The 24940-nt window shown below is 58.0% G+C and overlaps 1 protein-coding gene across 1 annotated transcript; it reads right to left on the reverse strand.

Moving 5' to 3' along the window:
- Positions 1-7871: 7871 nt before the first annotated feature.
- Positions 7872-13465, reverse strand: GYLTL1B (glycosyltransferase-like 1B). Its single transcript, XM_009895675.1, has 14 exons — positions 13362-13465; positions 12808-13064; positions 12313-12395; positions 11938-12052; positions 11199-11370; positions 10931-11035; positions 10558-10670; positions 10316-10441; positions 10008-10163; positions 9721-9884; positions 9157-9435; positions 8668-8814; positions 8297-8492; positions 7872-8172 (listed from the first exon to the last, which is right to left on the reverse strand). The coding sequence occupies exons 1-14, from the start codon at positions 13459-13461 to the stop codon at positions 7975-7977; spliced, it is 2211 nt and encodes a 736-aa protein (XP_009893977.1). The 5' UTR covers positions 13462-13465; the 3' UTR covers positions 7872-7974.
- Between the last annotated feature and the right edge of the window lie 11475 nt (positions 13466-24940).

The following is a 24940-nucleotide window of genomic DNA, read 5'->3' on the forward strand; positions in this document are numbered from 1 at the left end:
ATGTTGGTAGGATGAACTAATGGTTTGCATGAGCAAAACAAGGTCTTCGTTCTTTGTTGCAAGCAAGTTTCTGTCGGTGGGGCTATGAATTGAAAGCCACTAACCTAGAAATTAAAGAGGCGATAATTTTGTGGGCTGATCTGTTGGTTTTGTTGTTGGTAGAAAAAACGTCATAGTATTTTATCCTTCCTAGCTGACCAGACTTAAAGCAGATCTGTATTCCAGCTGTCTAGAAATGTGAACCCTAATTGTGACCTCCTTGCCTTCAAATCATCTGCTTCCCTGTACTGTTGCAGAGGCAGCCCTGAAAAGCAGCTGATCATGCACTGTGGCAGCCTACGATACAGGGAGTAAACTCAGAAATTTCCTTCCCATGTGGATACAGTGGAAAATACTTGTGAATTTGCAGTGCACATATTTCTCTTTTTTTTCCCTCAGCTGGGTTGCACCCTGCCCTCTTTGCTTCTGAAGCACTAATGATGAATACATGTTTTTTAATGAAACGTGTTTTTAAAATATCATACTCAGATGTCAAACCAAAATTCACTCTCTTACTGAGGGCCTCTCCCAGTGAGCTGCTCAGATAACCACTGGAATACCAATACTACACTTCCTTATGGACCATGCCCCTTTGGGCAGAATTTGCTGTGTCTTTTCAGAACTGTTTTGACCCTTCTTCACCTCCATTTGTCCTCCTTTGAGATTCTGAAGATCCAGGGCAAGTTCAGCCTTGCTGGGTTACTGCAGAGAGTTTTCTGACAGGTGTGTAGAAACTCTTCAGAAGAGTCAGGAACCTGGAGAAAGAGGAAGATGTTTTGTCGTGCAGCTAATTCATTTGGCACTTAGGCTTGCCTGGCCAACAAACTACCTCAGCAAAGGCCGTTCCCAAGCGCTATGTGGATTCTGTAGTTTCTGGCATTCAGAAGGCAAAAAAAAAGGTCTTCAAAGAACCCTTCCAACAGCCAGCTAGGTACTGGTCTCTGAGGGCACGCAGGCGAGCCTCGCAGCAACGCGCTGTTGGGTCCTTGGTTTCAGTGGTCAGACCTGGACCAGGGAATGCCCTAAAAATCAGGTGGGATCAGGAAAACACAAGAGCTGCAGACATCTTGTCTCCAGGTTATTGCCGTCTTACTCAGATCCTTCTTTGAGCCTCAGTCCTGTTTGTAACGCCTACAGAATGGAATGTAATACTTGAAAAATATGACTCTCTCTGTCCTTTACCTTTAGCTCCCATTTCCCCTGTGTTTATCTTTTATCTGGGACAAGAACTTTCTGCATCATTGTGTCTTGTATAGGCTGAGCACATAGTTGAAACTTGCCAATAAAGAAAATTATTTATACCATGCACTGGTAAGCTTGGTAATTATAGACCCATGAAAAGACGAACACCTCTCCTAGAGGTTAATTTAAGATGTGGGCTTGTTTCAGAAAACCAAGACCTTACCTGTGTGAGGGTCTGTCTGTATCCTCTGTCAGTATTACTAAACTACCTGAGTAGTGAATGGAAAACAGGCTCGCCAAGAGCATTGGTGCTGTGAAAATCGCTGTGCTGCGCTGGAGTCTGTCCCATGAGAACAGTCGGGCCAGGGCTTCTCATCTTCCCTGGCCGGAGCTGGGTGCTGCAGGGACAAAGGAAAGGACAGAAGTCTCTCTTGAGAAGCAAGGGCAGTGAGAAGGGGTACAGGGCTGGAGACAGGGGAAAGGAAGAAAGGAAGCAGGAGGAGCAAAGGAATGGAAGACCACATCAGGGAAAAGCAGAGCAGAGAGAAGAAATGGAAAGAGATGAGAAGGAGAAAGAGTGAGGGTATGAAAAATCCAGGAGACAAGTATCCCTGCAGTTACAGGGTTTGAAAGTACAATGGAAAGACTAGAACAAAAACGCTTTTTATCCCACCTCGATTTCTGACTTGGGTTCATCTGTGTTCCAAAAGGACCAAGTGTGGTGGGAGAAGAGAGTTTCTCAGCTGCAGATGGGGAAGGAAGTGGGCACTAAGTCATCCGTTGCTCTGCTTCTGCTGCCGAGTTATCCCACCCTGACCAGAGCCTCGTTTGACTTCTATGCTACAACGTGGGACAAGGCAGATCAAGCAGACCTTGGGGCAGCCACAGCCTGTTCTAATCTGGACTGAATTAATTTTAAAAAATCCCTGGTTAGAAAAATTCCTGGGACTAGCCAAAGGTTCAGCTCACCAGTGTGGTTTGCACCTTCATAGTTCGAGTGTCACGATCAGCCTAGTTGAAACCAGTATCGACTTCCAGAGGTCCTGGGTCCTGAGTGAGCAAAGGAGATGATGCTGGGCAGGACCAGGGAGTCGGGTAATTCTCAGCTGTCTCTTGGTGTATCCGTGCAAGGTTCCTGTTCGCTGGGCCATCACGTCTGGCAGTTCTGTGCCGAAACCCCTCTGTGTGGTAACGCCTCCGTCTTCTTAGGATCTGATTTATTTAGGGACACTTGTAAAAAGGCAGTTCACCAGAGCAGCTAGACAGGGGCATGTGGGAAGTGTCACGTAACCCTTCAGGAGCTGAGCCTGGAGAGCTGTGCTGAGGGCCAGCGTCAAGGCTACGCTACGCGGCAGCCCCTGGGGCACCCTCCCAGGGGGAACGGCTGTCCCGGCTCGGGTGTGCTCGCAGGGTAGTAAGCTGTCTGCGTCTATTCTTCTTCACTCCGTAGTACCCAAGCAGGTGTCACATGCTTCAGACAGAGAAACTCAGCCCAGTCCACATCTAGGAAGAGGTACTTCAGGGCATGTTTCCTATCGGGAGCGCCTGGGGAACTCAGAAGCCTTGTAAGCTTGGCTCGGTCTGTCCTGGCTGGAGAGGTGGCACAGAAAGGCAGCAGCAGCCAGCAGTGAGCAGTATCGGTCTGCTGCCACTCGGCAGACTTCTCACCACCTGGGGTATTTGCATCTTTTTTTCTTTCTCCTAAATTGACACTGGAAAATGTACACCTTGACCAATTCCTGCTCTTTTTTCACCTGCCTTCTTTTCTTTGTGGTGCTGGAAAAGAAATGGAAGTATTGTTGCCTCTGAGCTTCAAGAAAGCACTTTCCTTAGCGAGCAACCAGAATGGCCGTGAGGGTGTAGCAGAGGCAGAATAGGGAGGCAGTGGCTTACACCGGTCCAGCACTGAGCTCCTGGGGCTGTGTTCAGCAGCCACCCTGGATTTTGGATCCCCAGCGCTGAGGGTTGATAGTGCAGCCACGCTGGGAAGACACTGTGCCCATGAGAGCAAGGGCAGGGGCTCCCCTTGGTCATTATGCAGATCTATCAGGCAGGGCATGCCAAAATTGAGCTGGGGAGGGCACTTATTTAAAAAAGAAAGGAAGAATCCCTCTGTGCCTCGTGTTTCCCTCCATAAAGTGGATACGGGCAGTTCTGACACTGCCAGAGCTGTTTTCCATGGGCTGCAGGCACTGGGAGCGGGCACTGCTGAAAGAAGAGGTACAGTTGCGCTCGGCGCTGGGTGCGGCAGGAGGCTGCCTGCTTCTGCTTGTTCTGGGCTAATGTGTAATTTCTAATCATAGTCTCATATGTTTCTTTACTTTAATTATCACTGGCATCAAAACAGTGATTGACTCTAGAGCCAGAAGTAGCGTCTTTACCCGCCAGCTCTCCCTTCCAGAAGGTACGTTGTCTCTGAGTCATTCCTGATGCCATAGGTGACAGGCAGCCAAGACCCTCCTTAAGGAGGGCTTTTGCTACCGCAGAAGCCCCCGAGGCGTGGGCAGCTTCCCGGCAGCCCCACGCAACCAGAGCCAACAGGCGTTTGTGCCCCATGGGCTGCTTCGCTCCAGTTCCCGCTGCAGGTCCCCCCCCAACGCACCCTCTTACAACGGCAGCGGCGCCTTGGCCGCCTCTCATAGTCCCACCAGAAGCAAAGCACGGGGGGTGCTGTTGCAAACAACATTAAGCAAAGATTAAGCAAGGTAACCGGGAGGAAGACGGCTACTGCCAACCTGTTCCGGCTCCTGCGGAGGAAGGAAACAACTCTGCAGCGTTAACAGCAGCGGAGCCCATGGTGCAGCGCTGCAGCTTGCCCGGGAGGGCCTAGCGCCGTGGTGGGGTTGGCTTCCCACGTGGTACTTCATCTTTTGGGGGCTGACTGGCTCTAATCTGCAAAAACCCACTGCGTCGTCCACCGCCGAGGGCGGGCAGCTTGTGAAGGCAGCTCTGCCTGCGTAGAGAAAACACTCAGGCCTAGTTCACAGCTTCACATTCCTGCAATCGTGCCGGCACCATCTCAGCAGACTTGTCGATGCCACCACCTGCCTATGTGCCCTCACACCTCCGGCCTTTCACTCCAGACCGAGCTGTAAAATGGGAGTCCTGGGTTGGGGTCGGACCAGGAGCTGATGCTGAAGGGGGCCATGTCCAAGCCCCGGGGTCCCTCCCCAGCCTGCCTTTCACCAGGTGCTTTTGGCTGAACAGCCCCCAGTTGTGGCAGCGCAGCCCTTCCTACGGCCACAGGCCCAGCGCTGCGAGGGGACGGTGGCAGCTTCTCTCCCAGCTGGGTTTCCGCAGGGCAAAGCCATGGCTCTGCCCTCCGTGAGCCGGTGCTGCCCCTTTTCCCCACCAATCTCCCGTCCTTGCAGGCCCTGGTGTAAAATGCCCTTTCTGACCGGTACTGCTCTGTTGTCACAGAATCACATCATGAGAACACCGACTCGTGAGCTGGTTTGGGTTTTTTTAAATATCTCTATTTTTTTTAGCCTGATGCTCATAGTGATCCGCAGTCTCTTTGCTGCCTTCAAGTCCCTTGTGGTTTCAGTTTTGGTACAAATGTGTTTAGATTTTAGCAAATTAAAAGGGGGGGTGGGGAAAGGGGGTACAGAGCATCTGATCAATTTGTATTTATTTATTTTAACATTTTACTAAATAAAACACAATAAAACTCTTGTCTCCTTAGCTGTATGTACCAGGCAGGGACAGTGGGTCCCACAGGCACAGGGGACAGCGCGGTGCCCACAGAAAAGTCCCCTCAGCCCCAGGAGGAGTTTCCAAGCGATGGCTGCGGTGTGCTCCAGCTCAAGGTTTGCTTTCTTGGCAGGGAGAAGGGTGCTGTGTTAGTAGAAATGAATTTTAGCTCTAAAAGGGGCTGTACGGGGTTAAGAAAATTGCTGGGGGGGCTCTGACTGAGTGGTTGCCTCCGGCCGATGCCGCCCGGCAGAGGGCACATGGAGCCCAAACTCGAGCTGGGCTTATTCCAGGTACGTGAACACTCTTGTAGGCACGTTTTGGGCTAAGGACTGGCTAAACAGGGAAGGATGATCTGAAAATGATGTCACACAGTCCTCCTGCTGTAGGCACGGCAGAACACCTTCCAAAAATACTGCATTTCTGTAGCCATCTGACCATCAAAGGAATTCCCAGAAGAGGCCTGCTCCATCCTCGCACCGTCTCTAGCAGAGAGCAGGCTGAGCTATCACAGAATCACAGAATGGTTAGGGTTGGAAGGGACCTTGGGGGATCATCTAGTCCAACCCCCCTGCCAAAGCAGGGTCACCTACAGCAGGTTGGACAGGAACGCATCCAGGCAGGTTTTGAGTATCTCCAGAGAAGGAGACTCCACAACCTCTCTGGGCAGCCCGTTCCAGTGCTCTGCCACCCTCACAGTAAAGAAGTTTTTCCTCGTGTTCAGATGAAATTTCCTGTGTTCCATTTTGTGCCTGTCTACTGTCTAGATCTGATCTAAACCTGTGTTGTCACCTAACGCAGCAGCAGCAGCAGCAGCGCGATGTTGGTGAGCTTTGGCTGCATTAAAACAAACGCTGTCTGCTGGGGACTGCTCGGGTGGAGCTGTGCCTGGTGGCGCAGTGCTCAGCACTGTCTTTCCAGCCCTTTCCCAAATAAAGCCTTGAAAACTTGGTCCTGGCGTACCACCCCTCTCCTCCCCCCTCCCTTGCAGTTGCAAAGCTGGCAGCTCATATGACCTAAGAGCCAGTTTTTATTCCCAAATATTGTAAAGCCAAAGCCGCCTCAGCAGGGAAGCCCCTCCATTCATGGCCTGAGATGTCCTCAGTGGGCGAGGGGAAGGTCCTGCGGGTGACAGCCCAGTGGCCAGCTCCACACGCTGGTCCCGGGGATGAGCCACAGCACCACCAGAAGAAGAAAACACATCTCTTCTACTGGGGTGTGATTAAAGTGACTACACGCCGGAGTCACGAAGCCCCAGGCTCCACTGAAAAGGCACTGGCTGCGCAAGCTGCCAGCTCCGCCATGGCACCGGCACCCGGCGGGCTCCATCCCACCGCAGTGGGTGACCACCAGCTGTTTCAGAGTTGGCAGGGGACCGCCACGCCTGCTGCTTGGGCGACATAGGCATTTCTTTTGCCTGCTGTTGCTCCCTTGCTCCCCAACCCTCCCACTGTGCCAGCCAGAAAGGGAAAAGTCTTCAAACGCCCCAGGCGGAGCGAGCCCAGTGCTGCTTTTCCCCAGCTGAGGCTCAGGCTACCCCCGCATGGCTCTCCTCCCGCCGATTTCCCTCCAGGGAACACGTGCAGGATCACGCCAGCAAAAAAAATAATAACCAGGCAGTTCTAACAAGGATGTGAAAAAGAATAAAAAAGCTTTAATTTAAAAATTAAATTAAAAAGAGAATAAGCAAGAGGCGCTTGTGCCCTTTCCCTCCCCCGCGCTTTGTATGGCTCCTCCCAGCTGCTCCCGCCACGGACGGAAATCCTCACACCTGCCCAGAGCTGGTTCTTGCAGCCCAGAGTAACGCTAAGGAGAGAACAGCGGAGACGGCAGCAGCAACTGGCCTGGAGACCCTCCAGGGCCACCAGCAAAATCAGCCGGGAGGAAGAAAGGATTAAGAAAAAAACCCAAAAAAACAAACCAACCCCAAGACACCCTAATCATTCAATTCTTATGAGAAAAGTATTAAATAATTTAAATAGCGTGAGGAAAGCAATGCATCCTCTGTGCTCCAGTGTGTGATAGTGGTGGAACAGTGCCCGGGTCAAGCTGCTCCCGGTGCGGGGATCCCGCCACAGTGCTCGGCTACGGTCTCATCCAGTGTCAACCACATCCCTGACTGTCGATGGCAACGTCTGCGCTGCCAAGAGCTGGGGAGCAGCCGGGTAGTCCCCTGCCAGGAATTTCTCCAGGCGCGTGCTGGCCCACGAAGCTGCTGCTTTGCCCGTGGCGATGGCTGCCAGGCGTGCTTCGCAGCCCTGCCCTGCCGGGGCACTGCCAGCCTCATGGGGCCTGTCACTGTCACGGCTGCTTCCAGCCAGGAGGCACGAGCCCGTTCTGGGAGCTCACAGCTGGGGACAGCAGACAGCCCGTCCTGCTCTGGGTGAATCCCACACCAGCAGTACTGGGCCAACCCCACTGGAGACTTTGCATCCATACCGATGGGGAGGAACAGGATTTCACCCTGCCAACCAGCCAGCTTTGGTCTGGGCTTGAACCAGGTCTCCACAGGTCCTGGTACCCCCTGGCCCCACCTCCCAGGGTGTCAGGATGCTTTCTCTGAGCCTGGCTCCACAAAGGATGCAAAAAGATGCTCTACAGCCTCGTCTCCCACTCATCAAAGCCCCAGAGGGGTGTGCGGAGGACTGGGGCCTGGGACTGCAGAGCAGAGTAAGGTAGAGCTCCCAAACCTCTTGAGGTGCCAGGCCTCAAGGTGAGGTGAGCTAACAAAAGCTGAGAATCCCAAGCTGCTAAAATAAGGGAGGGAGGAGACCCGTCCCCCTGGCCCCTGGAGGTTCCCCTGCAAAACAGGAAGGCTGCTGCTCCAAAAAAACCCTTGGCCACGCCGTAGCAGCTTGACCTGCGGGCACTGCCTGTTCCTGCTGCTGGCCATCTTCCATCTTGGCTCCGGGCATCCCATCTGGCTGGGCTGGAGAGGCTGTGCTGCCCGCTCGGTTCCCTCAGGCCAGGCTGCAGCAGTGGGCCGGGGCAGGAGGGGGGGCCCTGCGCCATCCCTTCTCCAGCGTGCTGCTAGCACCCCGCACCCACTGTCCCCGGGCATCACAGGCTCCTCTCGGCGGTGAGGTATTTGAGCGCGGCGGCCCCGTACCGCCGCGACAGGTCCTGGTGAAACTCCTCCCGCAGCGTCTGGAGGCAGCCCCGGTACCCCGCGCTCAGGCGAAACTTGGAGATGTCGAAGCTGGGGGCGTGGGGCATGTGGATCATGAAGGCGTTGGGCAGGACCAGCAGCTCATACTCCTGGGGGCAGAGCAGCAGCCCTGGCTGTCAGCATCGGTTTGGTGGTACCAACACGTCACTACCCGGCCAACACCCCCTCCAACACCCAGCACCTCCGTGGCGCCAGGAGCAACCCCTCACCCACCTGCGCATCCAGCTCCATGATGTGGGACACCTTGTTCCAGCCGAAGCCCACGAACCTCTGGTCATACTTGGGGCAGTCTCGCCTCACTACAACGTAAGGCTCAAAGTCTGGCTGCCACGCCACGCGGTATGGCACGGTGGCCGTCCGCCACTTGGCATAGTCAGTTGGGGCATGGCCTTTTGGCCACACGTGGTACCTGAGGGGAGAGATGGAAATGAGACTGGGGAAAACTGGCAGCTCCCTGAGACAGGCAGAGGACACAGGGTGTCCTCTGAGGCAGCTGTCCCACAGCCCCGAGGCACAAGGGTACAAAACGGGCTTCTGCTGGGTGTGACAGCCCTGTTGGACAGCAGGGCAGCTCTGGTCCCTACCTGAAGGTGTAGAGGGAGCCCATGTCCAGCATGGAGAGCAGCTCTGCTTTGGATTTGGGGAAGGTCAAGCGGTAGTGTAGGGTCTCAAATGCCGGCACGATGAGAGCTGCCTTCCTCTGAGGCAGCTCCAGCTGCTGGATGGAGTTCCTACGGTGGTAGGAAGAGTGTGAGGTCTCCCTGGCTGTGAGCGGCGGCTACAGCCCCCTTCCTTAGCCCCTCCAGCCTGTCCACAGCTCCAGAAGGGTACTAATGAGTTTGGACAATTTGTAGTGGTGCCATGCAGGGGCAGGAGGAGTGGGGCACTCCTCACAGCCACAGCTGCTTCCTCATCTGCTGGCGGCTTGACAAGAGCAAGGGCAGGATCCCAATGCTCAACACAAAGGAAACACCTTCTGCATGTTGAGAACTGCTGCCCAGGGTGTTTCCTGCAAACCCTGGTGCCCGGGGAGCCTGGCAGGCTGAGCAAGAGCCAGCTGGAGAAAGCCTTACCTGAGGTAATCATAGAGGCCATACATAGGCAGGAAGTCAATGTCCGTCAGGAAGACGTATGGCGTCTGCGTGTTGGCCAAGGCCACGTTGCGCAGGAGGTTGATGGGGTAGAACTGCCCTTCCTTGTAGACGATGTGGTAGGCGACGTTGCGGCGGGCACTCAGCACCTCCGAGGCCTGGGCGTAGCGCAGGAACTGCTGGGCCTCTGCGTCCGACATGTACAGCGCCAGGCTGATGGGACCTGCCCAGTGTTTGCAGATGGCCTCCAACATCTGTAACCTGGAAGCAGAGGGCAGTGCGTGACAGAGAGCCCTGCCCTGTGACAGCTTGGCCAAACTCAGAACTGGGTGTCCGTCAGTAAGCCTTGTGCCAGCCGAGCCCAGTTCATGGGGAAGTAGGAAGAATTGCTGTTCCCAGCTCAGGGTGTTCCTCCTCACTGCAAATCGCTGCTGTGAGGATGAGGAACCCATGTTAGAGATCCCTCATAGCTCCTGAGCTCAGGAGCCACCCCAGAGGCAGTGGAGGCGGGGGACCTGACCTCCCACCAGTCCCACCGGCAAGTACCTGTCCATGGAGAGCTGGGCCACGAGGGTGACATCGGTGGGGTTGGGAAGGGCCAAGAACTCGTACTGCAGGAAGAACAGGTGGACACGGTGCTGCGTGAGGTGTTGCCGGCGGAAATCGTAGCAGGGATCATCCTCATCCAACTCCTCCAGTGCCTGCTGCAGCTGCAATGCCATAAAGATGAAGGAGAGCAGCAGCCCCAGGGTGAGCTGGGGTGGCAGCGTGTGGTCTCTGCCTGCCCCAGAGACCCCCTCTGGGGTCGGGGGCAGAGTCTCAATTGCTCTCACCTGGTTACTGGGCGGGCTGGGGAGACTGGCACAGCCGAAGAGCTCCCTGCGCAGCAGGTTCCCGTCGTACTCTAGGAAGGTCAGGTAGAGGTTGCGGAAGAACTCCACATGCTTGTTCTTCACCCGCAGCTTCTTGGGCGAGTTCCAGTGTATCACCTGAGAGCAGTCGTGTGTCACACCACAGAGGGGAAGTCAGCAGCATCCAGCACTCCCCAAGCCCCCAGATCCCATGCCGATTCCCCCGGACCTTCAGCGCGCACACTGTCCTTCAGGCCCTCCCCACTCTCAAAGGCAGCAAACCCACCCACCTTGAGATCCGAGACCTCGGTGTAGCACTGCTCCGACCGGGTGTGATCCGAGAGCTGCACGTTCCAGAAGCAGGGGAGCCGGTACACCAGGGACGGGTTCTGCTTGATCACCGCATTAAAGATGTCCTAGGAGAGAGAAAGGCGAGCGCACAGGTGGATGAGGAAGACAGCATGGCCCTTCCTACGCCAGCAGTGCTACGGGAACGCAGCAGGGCCAACCAGCCCAGAGGAAGGACCGTTACCTGATCGGCCAGCGAGGTGGAGAGCATACTCATGAGCTCCCGCTCCGCCGTCAGCCGCCACATCTGCTCCCAGCCCAGGCGCCGCAGGCGGTCCAGCAGGAGCAGGATCACCCCTGGGTGCCGGGAAGGAGGGCACCGGGTCACCGAGGGAGCACGCAGCCGTGACAGAGCTGGAGCACAGCAGCCTGCATGCCTTCAGCCCCTGGGACATGCCTCTGCCCACCCACACGACCCCTGGATGCTGCAGCAGCACCCTCGTGCCCACCAGACTCTCCTGCCTCACCTCAGCTGTCCCCAGCCTCCCCGTGCCAAGTGCTGCCACTGCTGGATGCACCATCAGGCTGCGGAGCCCACACCAGCAGCCCACGCTCACCCGTGTTGAAGCCACGTCCCAGGGCCGGCCAAGGTTTGTGGTTTTTCCAGAGGTTGCCCAAATACCAATCGCTTTGGTTCTCCACCAGCCCGATCACCTGCTTATCTGAGGAAAGAGAGGGACGTGAATGCAGCCCATCTTGCTGTAGGCTCAGAAGGCCCAAGCAAACCCACTGCACCCCCTGGACAGATGGGGACTGTCACCCTGAGCCCACCGCCCAGGACCCTGCCAGGGCCCCAAGCGGGTCCCAGGGGCACCCTGCCCTCACCAGAGAACTTCCCGAAGACAGCCCAGAGCTCAGCGATGTCAGTGGCGAAGGTGATGTCAGTGTCCAAGACGATGACCTTGGAGAGGTTGGAGGGCAGTGCCTTGGTAAGCGTCAGCTTCATCAGCCCGTAGATGCCGGAGTAGTGCTTGTTGGGGATCCACGACACCTCTGGCTGCAAGGTGACACGGCCTCAGGGCTGGGCATGGCCATGCCCTTCCCCTGCCTGGGCAGGACAGCCATGTGTGCCCGACACCCTGTGCAGAGGAAGCCAATGGAGGGGCACAGCCACTGCCCGAGCCCAGCGCCAGCCCCCCAACAGAGCTGTGGAGCCAGCCGAGCCTGGAACGTCTCCTCCAGATGCACCACCGGTAGCCACACACCTCTCTTCCCAGGCCCTTGCTGGTATCTCCTTCTCCTTCGCTCTCACCGTGGCCTGGCTCTTCCTCTGGCCACCAGAACAAACCCCACCTGAACCCTTGCGTTCCAGTGCTCGGTGGGGGACCCAGCTCCACTGCAGAGGCTGTGTTACCCCAATGGGCCTCCCCACCGCTCCAGCACTAGCCCAGTGCCCCCCTTCTCAGATGGACCCAGCAACAAGTCCAGAAAGAGGAGCAGATGAGCAAGGGACCAGCATGAAAAGGGATAATAAACGCCCTCCTGCTTGCCCCTCTCTGCTGCTCCCGCTCAGCCCTCTGAGCACTGGGTTGGGACAGGGCAAAGGGCTGGGGCAAGTGCCTGCCTTCAAGTCATCGGCGTTGTAGAAGCTGACATGGACGGAGGGCACCATCCAAGAAAGCGTCTGGATCTGGTGGGCCACCGAGTCCGTGATGAAGTGGAAGTGGAGAGGGTTTCTCCTGCCAAAGGCAAGCACAGCAGCACTCAGCACCACAGCGGGAGGAAGAGGGCACGGTCCGCATCCCACCCGTGCCCAGACATCAGCTGAGGGGGACAGATGGAGAAAAATCAGCCGTCTGGGGGAAACAAATCTCCCTCTGGCCCTCTAAGCAGTGGCACAGAGGTCCTAGAGCCCCTCTCCCACAGCACTGCTCTCCCTGCGGCAGCTCATCTGGGAACCCCAAACCAGCGGGCCTCTGGCACAGCACCTCCCCATTACCTGTGGAAGAGGATGGATTTCACCAGGGTGACCACATCCCGGCTCGCGTTGTGCCCGGCGCACACGATCGCAACGTGCAGGAGCTGCCCAGAGATAAACGGTGCCCTTTTGAGACCGGACACCCCCTCCCCTCGCAGGGGCCTGTCAGGTCCTCCCTGCAGCCCTGCTATGGGGAGAGACTCCATAACCCAGACCTTCCCATGGGGAAGGAGCCCCAGAGAGCGGTGGGGAGACCCTCAGCTGAGAAGCGGGGACGAGGAGTCTGGCTGCCACTCCTGCTGTCTGGCCTCCCACTCCAGAGAAGCAAGACACCCTCACCCACCAGCTGTGGCCCGTTGAGCACCATGGAGAGGCAGGATGAGGTCCCAGCATGGCCAGAGCACGGGGTGAGCAGTGCCAGGCAGGTTGCACACACATCCACGCTCAGCCAGGGTCCCAGCCTCCCATCCAACATCCCCCCCCCACCCATGCCACCGGGCCGGCGCCATCACCCACCTCGCACTTGTGCACCGTCCGCTGCTTGGCGCACGCTGTGCGGTTGCTCCTCTCACCCCCAGGGGGGGCCCCGTCCTCGGCGGAGACCCCCCACTGCGGGCTGCCGTCGCTGCCCTCCGCCTGCGCCTGGCCGAGCTGGAGTCGGAGCTGCTGGGTTTCCTCCTCCACCCTGCGCACCCGCGAGGCCAGCGCCTCCCGCTCCACGTCCCGGCTCGGCTGCTCGCCCAGGCAGGGCGGAAGCAGGAGGAACCGGCCATCTGCGGAGGAGATGTGGGGCACGCAATGGGCACGGCAAGGCAGAGCTCGGCCGGGAGGGACCGGGTGTGGATGGTGGGGCAGAGCCCCGGCTGAGAAGTCCCAGCCCACCCCACGTGTGCCCAGCCAACGTCACAGCTCTGCTCCCCTGATCCCCAGGGATGCCCCTGGAAATGCAGAGCTCAGGTACGCCTGCAGCGACTCGCATGGCTGCAGAGCTACCACCCCAAGGCCTCGGCCTCCTCTGCCCACCCCCTGCTGAGGACTGTCCCTCGATCGGAGGAAGAGGACCCACTCACATTCGAGGCTACCCACAAAGAGGTAGAGCCAGGAGAGGAGGACGGCCAAGGTCACCGTGGCCAGCAGCAGCTTCAGCTTCACGCGCCAGGAGCGCAACATGGTGTGCCGGCGGGACAGGAGCAGTGAGGATCAGGTGGGCAGCCCAAGCCCGGCCGGCCCCCGCATCCTAGAGCCTGCGAGGGGCAGGGGAGCGGAGAGAGCGATGTCACCAGCAGCCCACATCAGGTGCCTTGACATCCCCCAGCAGGGTGTCCCCCATCTCCTGCTCCCTCCAGGACACCACCTGGGCAAGCGCAGCAGCGAGACAGACACCCTTCACCCCTCCAGTGACAGCCTCTCCCAGTGGGCACCCTCCTGCCTATGCTGGGGCATCTGGGCCTCCCCCCGGCACCTGCCCCACCACCCTGCTGTGGGCACACGGCTCTCAGGGGGGGGACCTCAAACATGAGACGAGGGAAGGAGTCCTCCAAGTGATTTCACTCCAACTCTGTTCCTTGCTCCTTGCCATCCCACCGGCAAGGGGAACGAACAAAGGGCTTCCAGGGGAGGAGAGAGGCTGTGCTGGAGAGGTCCTCCCAGAGCCAGGTGGCTGGTCACGGGGTGGTTAATGGAGCCTGCCCTTGAGATGGAGCACAGGTCCCTCCCCCACAGCCTCCACAGGGCCAAGGGGCCAGGAATGCTCTTGCGAGGCAGCCCCAAGGACACAGCCAGGCTGGGTGGGAGCGCAGCCCACGCCGAACCCTGCTGGCTCCTTCCCAGCCCTCCCACCGGCTGGCTCCCGGGGAACTCCTGCAGCCTCCCATACTGACGTCTGCCGCGGGCCAAACGCCTCCCCCTCCGCTCACAACTACCTGCCCTGACGCAGTTTGGTGGAAAAATCCCAAACACTTTGGTGAAACTCGCTTCCCGGCACTACTGGCCCAACAGAGCATGCCGGGGGACCCCCTCACCCCGCCGTGGTGGCTCCAGCCACGTGTGATGTACCACTCTCGTGGGCAGAGCACCACGCTCCCCGCCTTGCTCCTGTGCCCAGACCAAAATCAGGGAGAGAAAGTGCCGTACTCAGAGAGCCCTGCCGCCGAGACCCCAAAGAGCCAGGTGCCCGGGGCAGGCACAGCCCCCACAGAGCAGTGGGAACACCAACCTCCCTCCCCCCGGCAGGCTGGCCTCACTCCACACCCCTGCCCACCGCAGCCAGACTGAGCCCCAGCCCTGGGCGCAACATCTGGAGGCTCAACAAAAGCTGCCGTGGGGATGAATGGGCCGGATTAGGGTCTGCTCCCCCCTGCACCCACCCCGACCAGAGACCATTGATGTGCAGATGCCCATGGGGCCACCAGCCCTCGCTCAGAGGGGCTGAAACAGGCAGCCTGGGAGGACACCAGCCCGAGCAATCCCCCAGGGGCAGGGTGCAGCCGCCTGCCCGCCACAGGAATTGCCTGCTGAGGGCAGATGGCAAGCTCGCCGGGAGCGAGGGATACGTAGCAACAGGCTCAGGCTCTGCTCGGGCTGGGGCAAGGCCAGCCCAAGGGAACACGGCCACCCCAACCCGCTGGAGGATGCAGGTGAAGCCCCCCATGGCAGCAGGCACCACACCTGAGGGCTGCACCCCCTTTTCCCAGCAGAGAAGGAGTCCTGCCGGCACCACGGCTCCCCGCAACTGGGGCCCAGCATCACCCTGCTTTTCTGCTCTATAGAGCGGGCCAAGCACTGGAATGGCGGGGAAGAGGGAGCTGGCACATGGAGCACACCAGGCCCTGGAGCCCCTTCTCCCTGCCACGGCTGTGAGCCGTGCTGGACCTGGCAAGGTCTCTGCCCGCTGCTGCCAGCCCGTCTCCCTCCCACAAGGACATCTCCACCCCTCCTGCCTGCCCTGGACGCCCCTAAAAACTTTGTGTGGAGCTCACCGCAGAAGAGGCAGGGGTGAGGCAAGACGAGGGAGGTCAGGCAGCACCGAGCGGCCCGGGAAGCCGAGAGAGGGACAGAAAGGGACTTTAGCACGAATGAAGGAGAGAGAAGGTGGGGGCACAGAGCAGCACCCCTCCTGCTCCCGCTCACCCCCATGGCCCCTCTGGGGGGGTCTTCACCACAGGGTAGGGCACTCCATCCCCAGCCTGTATGTGAGCACACTACCAGGACAGCAACATGGGGGGACAGGATGGGACCACCAGCAGGCCAGTGGGAAAAGACCCACCCAGAGGCACCCAAGGGCTCCATCCATGCCTCCAACCCCCGCAATCCCTTCTCCCCTTCCTCACCTGGCCATTCGCCTGCCCCCCCCCGCCAGGAGGCAGTTTCCTTACCTGCCTTTTCCCCTTCTCCTCCTGCCCGTCCGGCTGGCAGCCCGCTGCCGCTGCTCCCTCCCGGGTCTGCCGATCCCTGTCCTCCCTTTACTCCTCCCTTTCAGATCTGACACTTCCCCCCCTCTCCTCCCCGCTCTCAAACCCAGGCTCCCCCCGCACGCCCCGCGCTGGCCCCCCTTTCGGAGGAAGAAAGAACAAACAAAACAAGAGATTAAATTCGCTTTCTACTCAAGAGCCCCCAGTGCCGGGGGCACGGAGTTGCACTGAGTTGCCCAAAGTAAGTCGGAAGGAATCCGCCCTCCTTCCAAATCCCCTGTTCCTGCTCCCAGGCCTCAAACTCACCCCCCCCTTCCCCCCATGTTCTAAGAGGACCCAAATGTTACAGCACTAGATAATCCTCACTCCTGCGAAAACTGGGCACCATTTTATTTATATTTAATGAACACAGTTATTCTATTAAGTTGAAAAAGTTGATGTGAACTGAGCACAAACACGGCAAGGATGGGGTACAGTCCTCGCTACCCAGAGCGGGGTGATGTCAGCTGCCATCTGAGCACTACGGCCCCTCACCTGCACAGGGTGCGAGTGCGGCTGTAGGTTTGAAAAGGAAAGAAGAGTTGCCCACCACCACCACCCCGATTAGCCAGGTTTGCTCCAGTCCCACCAGCCCAGGAGAGTGGGGGCTCCTCCAAGAGCGCAACGTCCCCCGGACCTGCCCAGCGTGCCGGGAGCGAGCAGGATGGCAGCAAGGAGGAGCGGGAGGCCCAGGCTGGGAATGCTAACTATGCGGAGATGGGCTCTACCTGCAGCTCCCCCCATACACACGCCTGGCCCCAGGGCTGGGGAGAGGCAGCGGGCTCCTGCCCGGGGCCGGAGGGGAAGGAGGAGCCCCCTGCCCTCCTTGGCCTTGGTGGGACCCGGCTGGAGGATGCCTGGAGAAGGCAGGGTGTGGTGGGAGGGGGCCACCACGCTGCAACAGGCGGAGGAGGAGGGATTAGGATGCAAACTGCCTGCATAGCAATTTAGATGAAAGGTAAATTGCCCCCCACCCCGTAACCCAAGGGCGAGCAGCAGCAGCAAGCCCCAGCCTGCCTGGCAAAGGTGGAGAGCAGCGCCTGCGAAGGCGGCAGCCGCCGGGGCCCCGGGCAGGCTGGCTCTCCACCCAGGCAGTGCCAAAATCACTGCCCGGGGAGATGCATTTACCTCCCGCTCAGGCAGCTCCTGCTTGCCCTTGCAGAGCCCCATTACAACAGGCCGTTGCTCCCCAACAGCACCCTTCTGCCAAGCCCAGCCCCGGCAAGGAGAGGACACCCGCAGCCTGCTCCCGGTTGTCCTCCGAGCCAGAGGGTCCCCTCAGCAGGAGCCCTCCCTTTGCTCCCCCGTCTGGCACATGGAGCTCACCCCCGGGACTGTCCTGTCCCTGCCCGCTGGTATCCATCACCTAACAAGTGCTCCTGCTGAGGCATCAGAGGCAGTGGCCACACGGGGCTTACCCACGCTCCTGGGATGATGCCCAGACCTCCAGCAGCCTCCTGCCAACGCCACTGCTCCAGGGGAGGAAACCACCTCCTGATCCGGCTGACCACCACCGCCTCTCCGCACGCTTTTCCCAGCCTCCCTATCTCGCTCGGTTCCACAAGCAAGACCCAGCCAGGGTCTCGCCAGCCAGGACAGAAGCAGGGAGGCTGCTGCGGGGGGGGGGCTTAGGTGAGGCAGAGGCGTTTTAGGATGTTTATGGAAGTGGGGAGGAGATGGCAAGCAGGAAGAGCAGCTACACAGCCTCACCTCCCCCGAGAAACGCTAAAGGCGCAGCAAGTGGATGGACAAGGCTGGAAGCGGCTCCCAGGCGAGGGGCACAAGCAGGTACCAGCAGTGGTGGCACAGGCACGCAAGCGTCCCGGCGCTGCCCGTCCCTGCAGCCATGGCACTCAGCCTCTCCACCCTCCCTCCTCAGTCTCCTTGCTTGCGCCAGATGAGCGCAGCCAGCAGTAAGATGAGAGGTTTCCCAATACCACTGGTTTCCGACCCCAGCGTGAGGGTGCGGGGCAGAAGTGCTGTTTGCAGCAGGTTATCCTCCCTCCCCCACGCTCCCCCCGGGAGCAGGGCAGCTTGTGCTTCGGCAGCGATCAGGGACGTGGCGAACGGGACAGAAAGAGGCGCCCAGGTCCCTGCTCTCTCTGGGAGAGGCTGCCGGCAGACAGTGGGGAAGGGGGAGGCAGGACCCCAGCCCCCTCCTCATGCCTGGGCACCCCTGCCTCCAGTGACAACAGGGCATGGGGAATGTCGAGCCAGCGGAGCTGGGCAGCCGCACAAACACCGAGTATGCAATCACAACAACCTCTGAGGCATGGGCAGGAGCCCAAGGCTGGTTGCCCACTGGCCACCCATCCATGCACAAGCAGCCTGCACTCCCGGGACGGTGTGCCCACCTTCCTTGCCCCATTACCGCCCCAGAGCCACCCACACACCGACATTCCACTCCTCCAAGATCCCCTCTTTTTGTAGGAGCACGGCTCAGCCCGACTGGCCTTCGCTCTCCCTGGCTGGGTGACGATCAGGTGAGCAGTTAATGTTTAGGGAGAGCTGGCTCGTGGGAGCTTTCCCATCGCATCAGCACGTTTTCCGCAGCCCCGCAAACACCGAGGGGAGCAGCACTCTTTTCCCACAGCACCGCAGCTGGCAGCAGGGCCCAGGGCAGGGTGGGTGTCTTGGTCTGTTGCCTCTGCTAGAGCTAAATGTGCCCCTGCAGAGGGGATGCTGAGGCACAACAAGACTGCCTGCAGGTCACAGGATGGCAGCCCCGAGGGGCACAGGGCCAGCCCTAGGCTTGCTGCCCCCCTGCTTTTGTCCCCCAAGGCATTACAAGTGAAGAGGTGGCCCGGCTGTTCCCGGTAGAGAGCTGTAGGGCAGCCAGGAGAGGGATTTCACTGAGCTGCGCTGCCTGTTGTCTTACCAAGCTGTAGGCGACGGAAACCACAAGTCCTTCTCGCGGGTCTCATTTTTGGAGCCAGGAAAGCAGAGCGGCAACAGTTTATCTGACCTGCTCAGACTGCCTCAGCAGGAGCACAACACGGCAGCTTCCCGGGCTCGCAGGGGGTAAGAAAGGGCCCGACAGCCACGGGGAGAGCTGCGCGGCAAGACTGGCAAGGGAGAAAAGGCACCACGCTTTGAAAGAGCGGCAACTGGGGACGCTTTCTTTTGCCCTTACAAAGAGGTGGGAGAGGACAGGCGGGTTCCCTGTTCAGTAGGTCACCTTTAAGTCGTGTACCGCAGCACCCACCTGATAAAGTGCCTTGCGATGCGGGGTCACCTCCCTGCCTCCTCCCCTCCTCCCCACGGCTGAAACACTGCCACTCTGAGGGGGGCTGCGCCGGCTGGCGGCTACCACACAGGCAGCACAGAGCTGGGCAGCTGCAGGAATTTACAGAGGCGGAATGGAATTTGGCCAGGAGAGCAGGATTAAAACCCCATGCTCCGGATTACCACGCCGTCCCTCCCTCCCCAGTCTTATGATAAGCAACACTGAATTGAGCATTTCACCTTCATATTTCCCTGGGAAGAGCAACCTGTGGCAAAACATACGCCATATTCTAGAGATGGGATCAAGCAGCAGCCACAGAGTCAGACACCGGAACACGAGCTGTAAAAGAAGACAGTGTCCACATCTCCCCACTGCCCCAAACACCACCAAGCTGCAGAGAAAGTCCCAGAAAGGTGAAGATCTTTCTGGGTCAGCAGTCAGCTGTGCCTCTGTTATGGCTCATTCTTGTGCATCAAGTTCTCCTCAAGCCTGTAAGATAATCACCAGACATAATTCTGCTGCTCTAAAGAGTTCAGCTTTTTATTCTGCACAGGTCACACTGAAAAGCCATCTTCTGTTCTCTGACAGAAGGATAGCACTTGGGGAAGAGGAGCTAACAGTCTCTGAAGGGCGTTAGTTGAAGCTCCCAGCTTGGCTGAAGCCAGGACTTCCATCACCAGACTGTTCCTGTGTTTCCAGAGGAAACAAGCAAGTTCAGGCTGGGTCTGACATGGGAACACGCCTCAATGCTTACCCCTCCATGTCTGAAACCCCAGGAATGCATCAGGGAGCAGCTCCTCTTGGCAGGGACTCCAATCACGAGGCCCTGCTAGATACAGGCGGCTTTTGCAGAATGGCCCGCCAGCCAGTCTCTCTGCCCGCGACCCACTACAGGATTCAGCTGTGCAGGGCAGGCATGGGGAGTCCGGTGCCACAGCAGAGCGTGCGAGCGTTGCGTAGGAGGATTAAGTCCATCAGACATCCTGCAACGCTTGCAAGTTGGGCAGCTGCATTTTGCCACAACTCTCAGGCAAGAGGGGGCCACCCAGCTAGCAACACGGTCCCAAAGTGCTCTCCTTCCTGTTAGACCCAAGAAGCAGCTGGAAGGATCCAGCTGGCAATAGACTTCAACCATGTCTGTGGTGACACCAGGGCAGCAGAAGGCAGGGTGCTGGCTTGCACTCCTCTGCACATGCTGTATTTGCCCCTCGCCACGGCAGGGACCAGCAGGGTAGCCCCTGAAAGCTGGTGCCTGAGCAGATCTGCAGTGCAGTGGACATGCTGCCCTGGACACCCAACCAGGCAAGCCAACACAACCAGCTGGGTCTCACCCCGGACCGGAAGTCAGGATCACCTCTCAGGAAGGCACCAAGTCATTCCCTGCCAGCAGGAAGCCCCTCACCCAAGGGCTGTCCAACCCCCAAGTGTAGCTCTGGAGCAGACCACCTTCCCTCAGCGCTCAGCTAAGCTCTGTGCTCAGGGTGAGAGAGCACCCCACATGTCCATGCTGGTCACGGTTTTCCCACTGAGCCTTGCTTCTGCACAGCCCGCTCAGGTACACCAGCCCTGCTCCAACCCGGCACCTGGAGGTGTCTTACCCCCATGAAAACCTGCCATGTGCTGCTGAGACCCCTAACAAGCTCACAGAGGAGATAATCTTTTCAACACACTGCTTCCAGCTTTACCTCCCTGGACTACAAGTTGTTTGATGCCAGGAAGATACTCGGTAGGTGAAGTATTGCCTGTGACTGGCCTTTTTCTGGGCCTGATGGAGCACAAACTTGACTCGGGACAACTGCTCCAACACGAACAGAAAGGCTACAGAGTCCAGGATCAAATCTCTTCCCCGCACACCCCTGGCCAGCACAGCCAGGCACAGGAGGGGGACCAAGCCTGGGCACTGTGTGGGAGCACAAGGGGCAGGAGGACCCTGCCTGCCTCTTGAAACAGAAGAGGAGCAGCATTTGGGCTGATGTCCAGCTCCCTTCCCTCTGCCAGGATTAGGTTTCTAATATCTACATTTTTGCTGACGTCTACGCTGCAGCTAATGGCTAGCTCTGAATCCATTAGGTTCACCGTGTCCCGGTCTCCGGATGTGCTCCGGGCATCAATACCTGTTCACCCCGCCATTTCCTGATGCTTCCGCTGCCGCGGGCTTGCAACAGACGGCAGTTCCTGGGGTCAGAGCTGAGAGGCAACAGCAGGGTCAGCAGCCGGCAGCTCCCGCTTCTGTCCAAGCCAGTCTGCAGCATGTCCCTCTGCCAGCTCCAGCTCTGCCATCAGTGCAGCTGGAGCACACAGCAGGCATCATGCCCCGTGCAGCAAAGGGGTGGGAATTTCACCCTGTGAACTAGTGATGTCCTAAGTTTCCAGCTAGCAGTGCCCACAGGTAGGGACTGACAAATTTCTGCTTCCCTCCCTGCCCCCCCCCCAAAATCTCCCTGCTCCCCTGAAAAACTCTCGAACAACCTGCACCAGGAGCTGCTCCCCTGTGGGACAAGGGAGATCATATCCCAGCACATCTAACCAGACCTAAGCGCTACACGTGCTTGTGGAGCCTGCACCATTTCATGCAAAATTAATTAGGTTAATTACAGAAAAAAAAAAAAAAAAAAGAAAAAAAGAGGTAAAGGGACTCCAGCAACCCTGGACCAGCACTCTGCTCGGAGAAGTCCACAAGAGGCATGACACCATCTTCCCTGCCACCTCTGGGAAGGTGCCAGGGGCATGGCCAGGCCCCCAGGTGCCCGCCAGGCATTGTCACCCGCAGAGCTGGGCAAGTGTTTTCAGCTGAATAGTTATTGATTATAAACTGCAGTTTCCAGGCAGCTCAGAGCTATTTGCTACTTCATGACAAGTTTTGGACAAGAACAAAACGCTCCGTTTTCCAAGCAAAAAGTCTCGGTTTGCATTGTTTTGCTTGAAATTGAGCTGTGCTACATTTAAAAGAAAAGATAAAGACTCTCTCAAACTCGTCTGTGTTGGGTTTTTTTCCCTCCAGCTTTTCATTTTGGGCACTAAATCAAGCAATTAATTATTTGTTCAGCTCTGCTCTCCAGACAAGCTGCGAGCATCACGAGCCAGAGGGCCGGAGCACCTCTGCTTAAGCAGCAGCGCTAAGGAGGGTATTGGTGTTTTCTGCACTGCAGGCTCCTCTCTGACCTCAGCTCGAGCTCCCACGGGGCCAAGAAGCACTCGCCTCGGGGAAAGGAGAGCAGGGCCCTGTGCGAGGGATGGCAGGTGCCCACTGAAAGGGCATCCACCCGCCCTAGTGGGCAGCAGTTCAAGATACACAACCAAGAGGTCACAGCCACCGCTTGAAGGACATGCAAAGGGCAGGGTTTCCTGCGCAAACTGCCCTCCACAGTACGAGCACACATCACACCAAGGTCCTTCGCTAGTCCTGCTAGTACCCAGCACCGGCGCAACTCTTCCGGATGCCATCTCTCACAGTGCCAAACTCTGCTCCAGCAGCCCCAGCAGCACAAGGGGAGCCAGGCATGCACACGGGGCACCTGACAAGGCAGAGCAACCTCTTCACTCCCCCTGAGTGAAAAGCAGCTGTGCCGCAGAGAAGGCCGATGCTCACCGAGAGAGAGCCAGAGCTCACGGATGCAGCCTGGTGCCTCTTCCACCAGGGACTGGTCCAAACTGGGAGCTGTGCTCAAGCAGCCACTCCCATGTCTTCCTTGCCCAGAGCTATTCCTGGCACTGGTGCCCTCAGTGCCCAAGCAAGGCTGAAAGCAGAGCTCATCCACAGAGGAATGGAACAACTGCACTATAAATAGCAAACCAGGAGGGCTCAGGGCAGGCTCTAAAAGACCCAAGCAGCAATAGTGCCACTCACTCAGGGTGCCCTGGGCATTTTGTAAGACCTGAAGTGATACCTGAGCTACAGAGAGGCTTACACATTGCAAATAGGCTCTGACAACACTGTGGAGGACAAGCTGCTGGCTCGGCTAAGAGACTGCAAACTTACCTGCAACAAAGCACATTGGGCTTTTTGCAAACTGGAAATGAGGTAGCAACCGATGGGGGCAAAAAAAGGAGGGGAAGCGGATCCCAGAGGGGAGGCAGTTCCCAAAGCCAGGCAGTGGAAAGGAGAATGCTCTCCACACCCAAACTCCTTACTGACCATTCCCAGCACTCCTCCCCTCCTGCTGCTCCTTGCGTTCCCATCCCCGGGGCTTCTCACACTGCTGAGCTAAACCCTGAACTCACACACCAAAGGACAAAGGCAGGGAAGAAAGAGCATACCTCAACTCAACCAAGCAGCAGATGAGTGGCTCAGCACAAAAGCTCATGTCTTCTGCAATCCACAGCAACCTCTGTGAAGCGCCCAGCCTGCACCAGGAGTGGGACAGAGGCATAAGAAGTCAGCCCATCCTGTGACCATCAGAGTCAAGTTCCCCTCCTACCTCCAGGAAGAGTCTTATCCTTCCCACCACACCCGTCCTCCCTACTCCCTCTTCCCTGCTGGTGCTTCCATCTGGAACAGCAAATACTTCACCTTCCCCTTCACACTGACAGCATATGTCCTATAAAGGGATCTCAGCCTCCACAGATGAGGATAGGACCGGCCTCAGGCAGCACTGCCAGGCGCCAGCCTCCCGCTCGCAGCAGGGAGCCCTGCGCTTTCAGCAGTGCTGCAGCACAGCTCACCGGGGCGTACGCTGGGAACCAGAATGTGGGAGAGACAGTTGGGAATGCAGAGAGAGGCGCGTACGCACAAGGAAGGCAGAAGACCTGGCTGAAATCACCCAGCATATAAACACACATGCACACACACACATACAGGGAAGCAGTTGCTTCCTCTGACAGAAAGGGGGTTTTTTTTGTCAAAACAGGAAGACAGCACCTAAAAAAAAAACCAACAAACAACACAACAAAGCAAAACAGTGTACCCTTGCTTTATTGCTCCTGGAGCACCAAAACCAGCCAGGGCACAAGAAGCGAAGACGGCCGATGCTGACTACAAACCCACCTTGAGAATTTCAGAAGCCCACAGCTCCCTTCCCTCCTCCCCGACGGCTCTCCTGTCCCCTCTTCCCCTTCCTCCTCTATGCAGCAAGCAAGAGGAGAGGTAGAGGTCTTGAGTTTGGCTGAGTTTTCACTCTGGGGACAGAAGCTTGATAACAAACGGGGCAGGATGTGAGCACCCATTGAGGAAGAGGATTAGTAACCCCCTAATCTGCACATTTTGGAGTCCAAGCACTTTAGTCCGCTCTCTAATTAAACCACAGAGTGCAGAGATTGCCAGAAGGGGGAGAACAAGGAGGAAGAAGGAAAGGGAACAGAAGCTGTGGCGTAAAGGCTGTTCCTTGTGGCTTAAATGCAAAGGGTATCATTGGTAGGGATGTATTTCACCTCGAGTGCTTTATGCCAGGGCTGCTGAGCATCCTGTTGCCTCCCCTGATCCAGTCTATAGCAGGATGAAGAGGAACCTGTGTGATGGACTGGGGATGGAAGAGGAGAGAGCGAAGGGCTCCATCACACAGAGCGAAGCTTTACCTGTGGCAGCCTGGCCTGGCCAACCACAACTCCCCTCCCAAGTCCCCGGCCTCCTGGGAAATGATAGGAGCGGCACGCTTTCATCTCCGCTTCCCAGACCTGTCTGCACAGAAGGCCCTTGTTCAAGCACTAATCTGGCTCCACGTTGGGGAGGGACCGGTGCCTTGCTGCCCTGGCACCGAGGCAGGACGCTCAGCTCTGTGCCAGGCTCGTTCAGGGCTGCCTGGCAGGGGAATCTTTCCTGGCACAGGTAAAGAGGGAAACCTTTTCCCGCAGCCCATGACAAACAAACCAGTGCAAATAATGGCCCCTTTCCCTCAAGCTGCATTCAGGCCCACGTGCCTGTGCCGAGAGGAGGCAGCAAGCCCGAGCCTCCATTCCTCCTTGCTGACACTTCAGCACGCAGCGGGGACGGCCTCACCAGGGAAGCTACCTAGGCAGTGGGGACAGGAGCTCCTTGGGC

This window comes from Charadrius vociferus, unplaced genomic scaffold, assembly GCF_000708025.1.
Source record: "Charadrius vociferus isolate BGI_N301 unplaced genomic scaffold, ASM70802v2 scaffold111, whole genome shotgun sequence".
In the NCBI taxonomy this organism is placed as follows: domain Eukaryota; kingdom Metazoa; phylum Chordata; class Aves; order Charadriiformes; family Charadriidae; genus Charadrius; species Charadrius vociferus.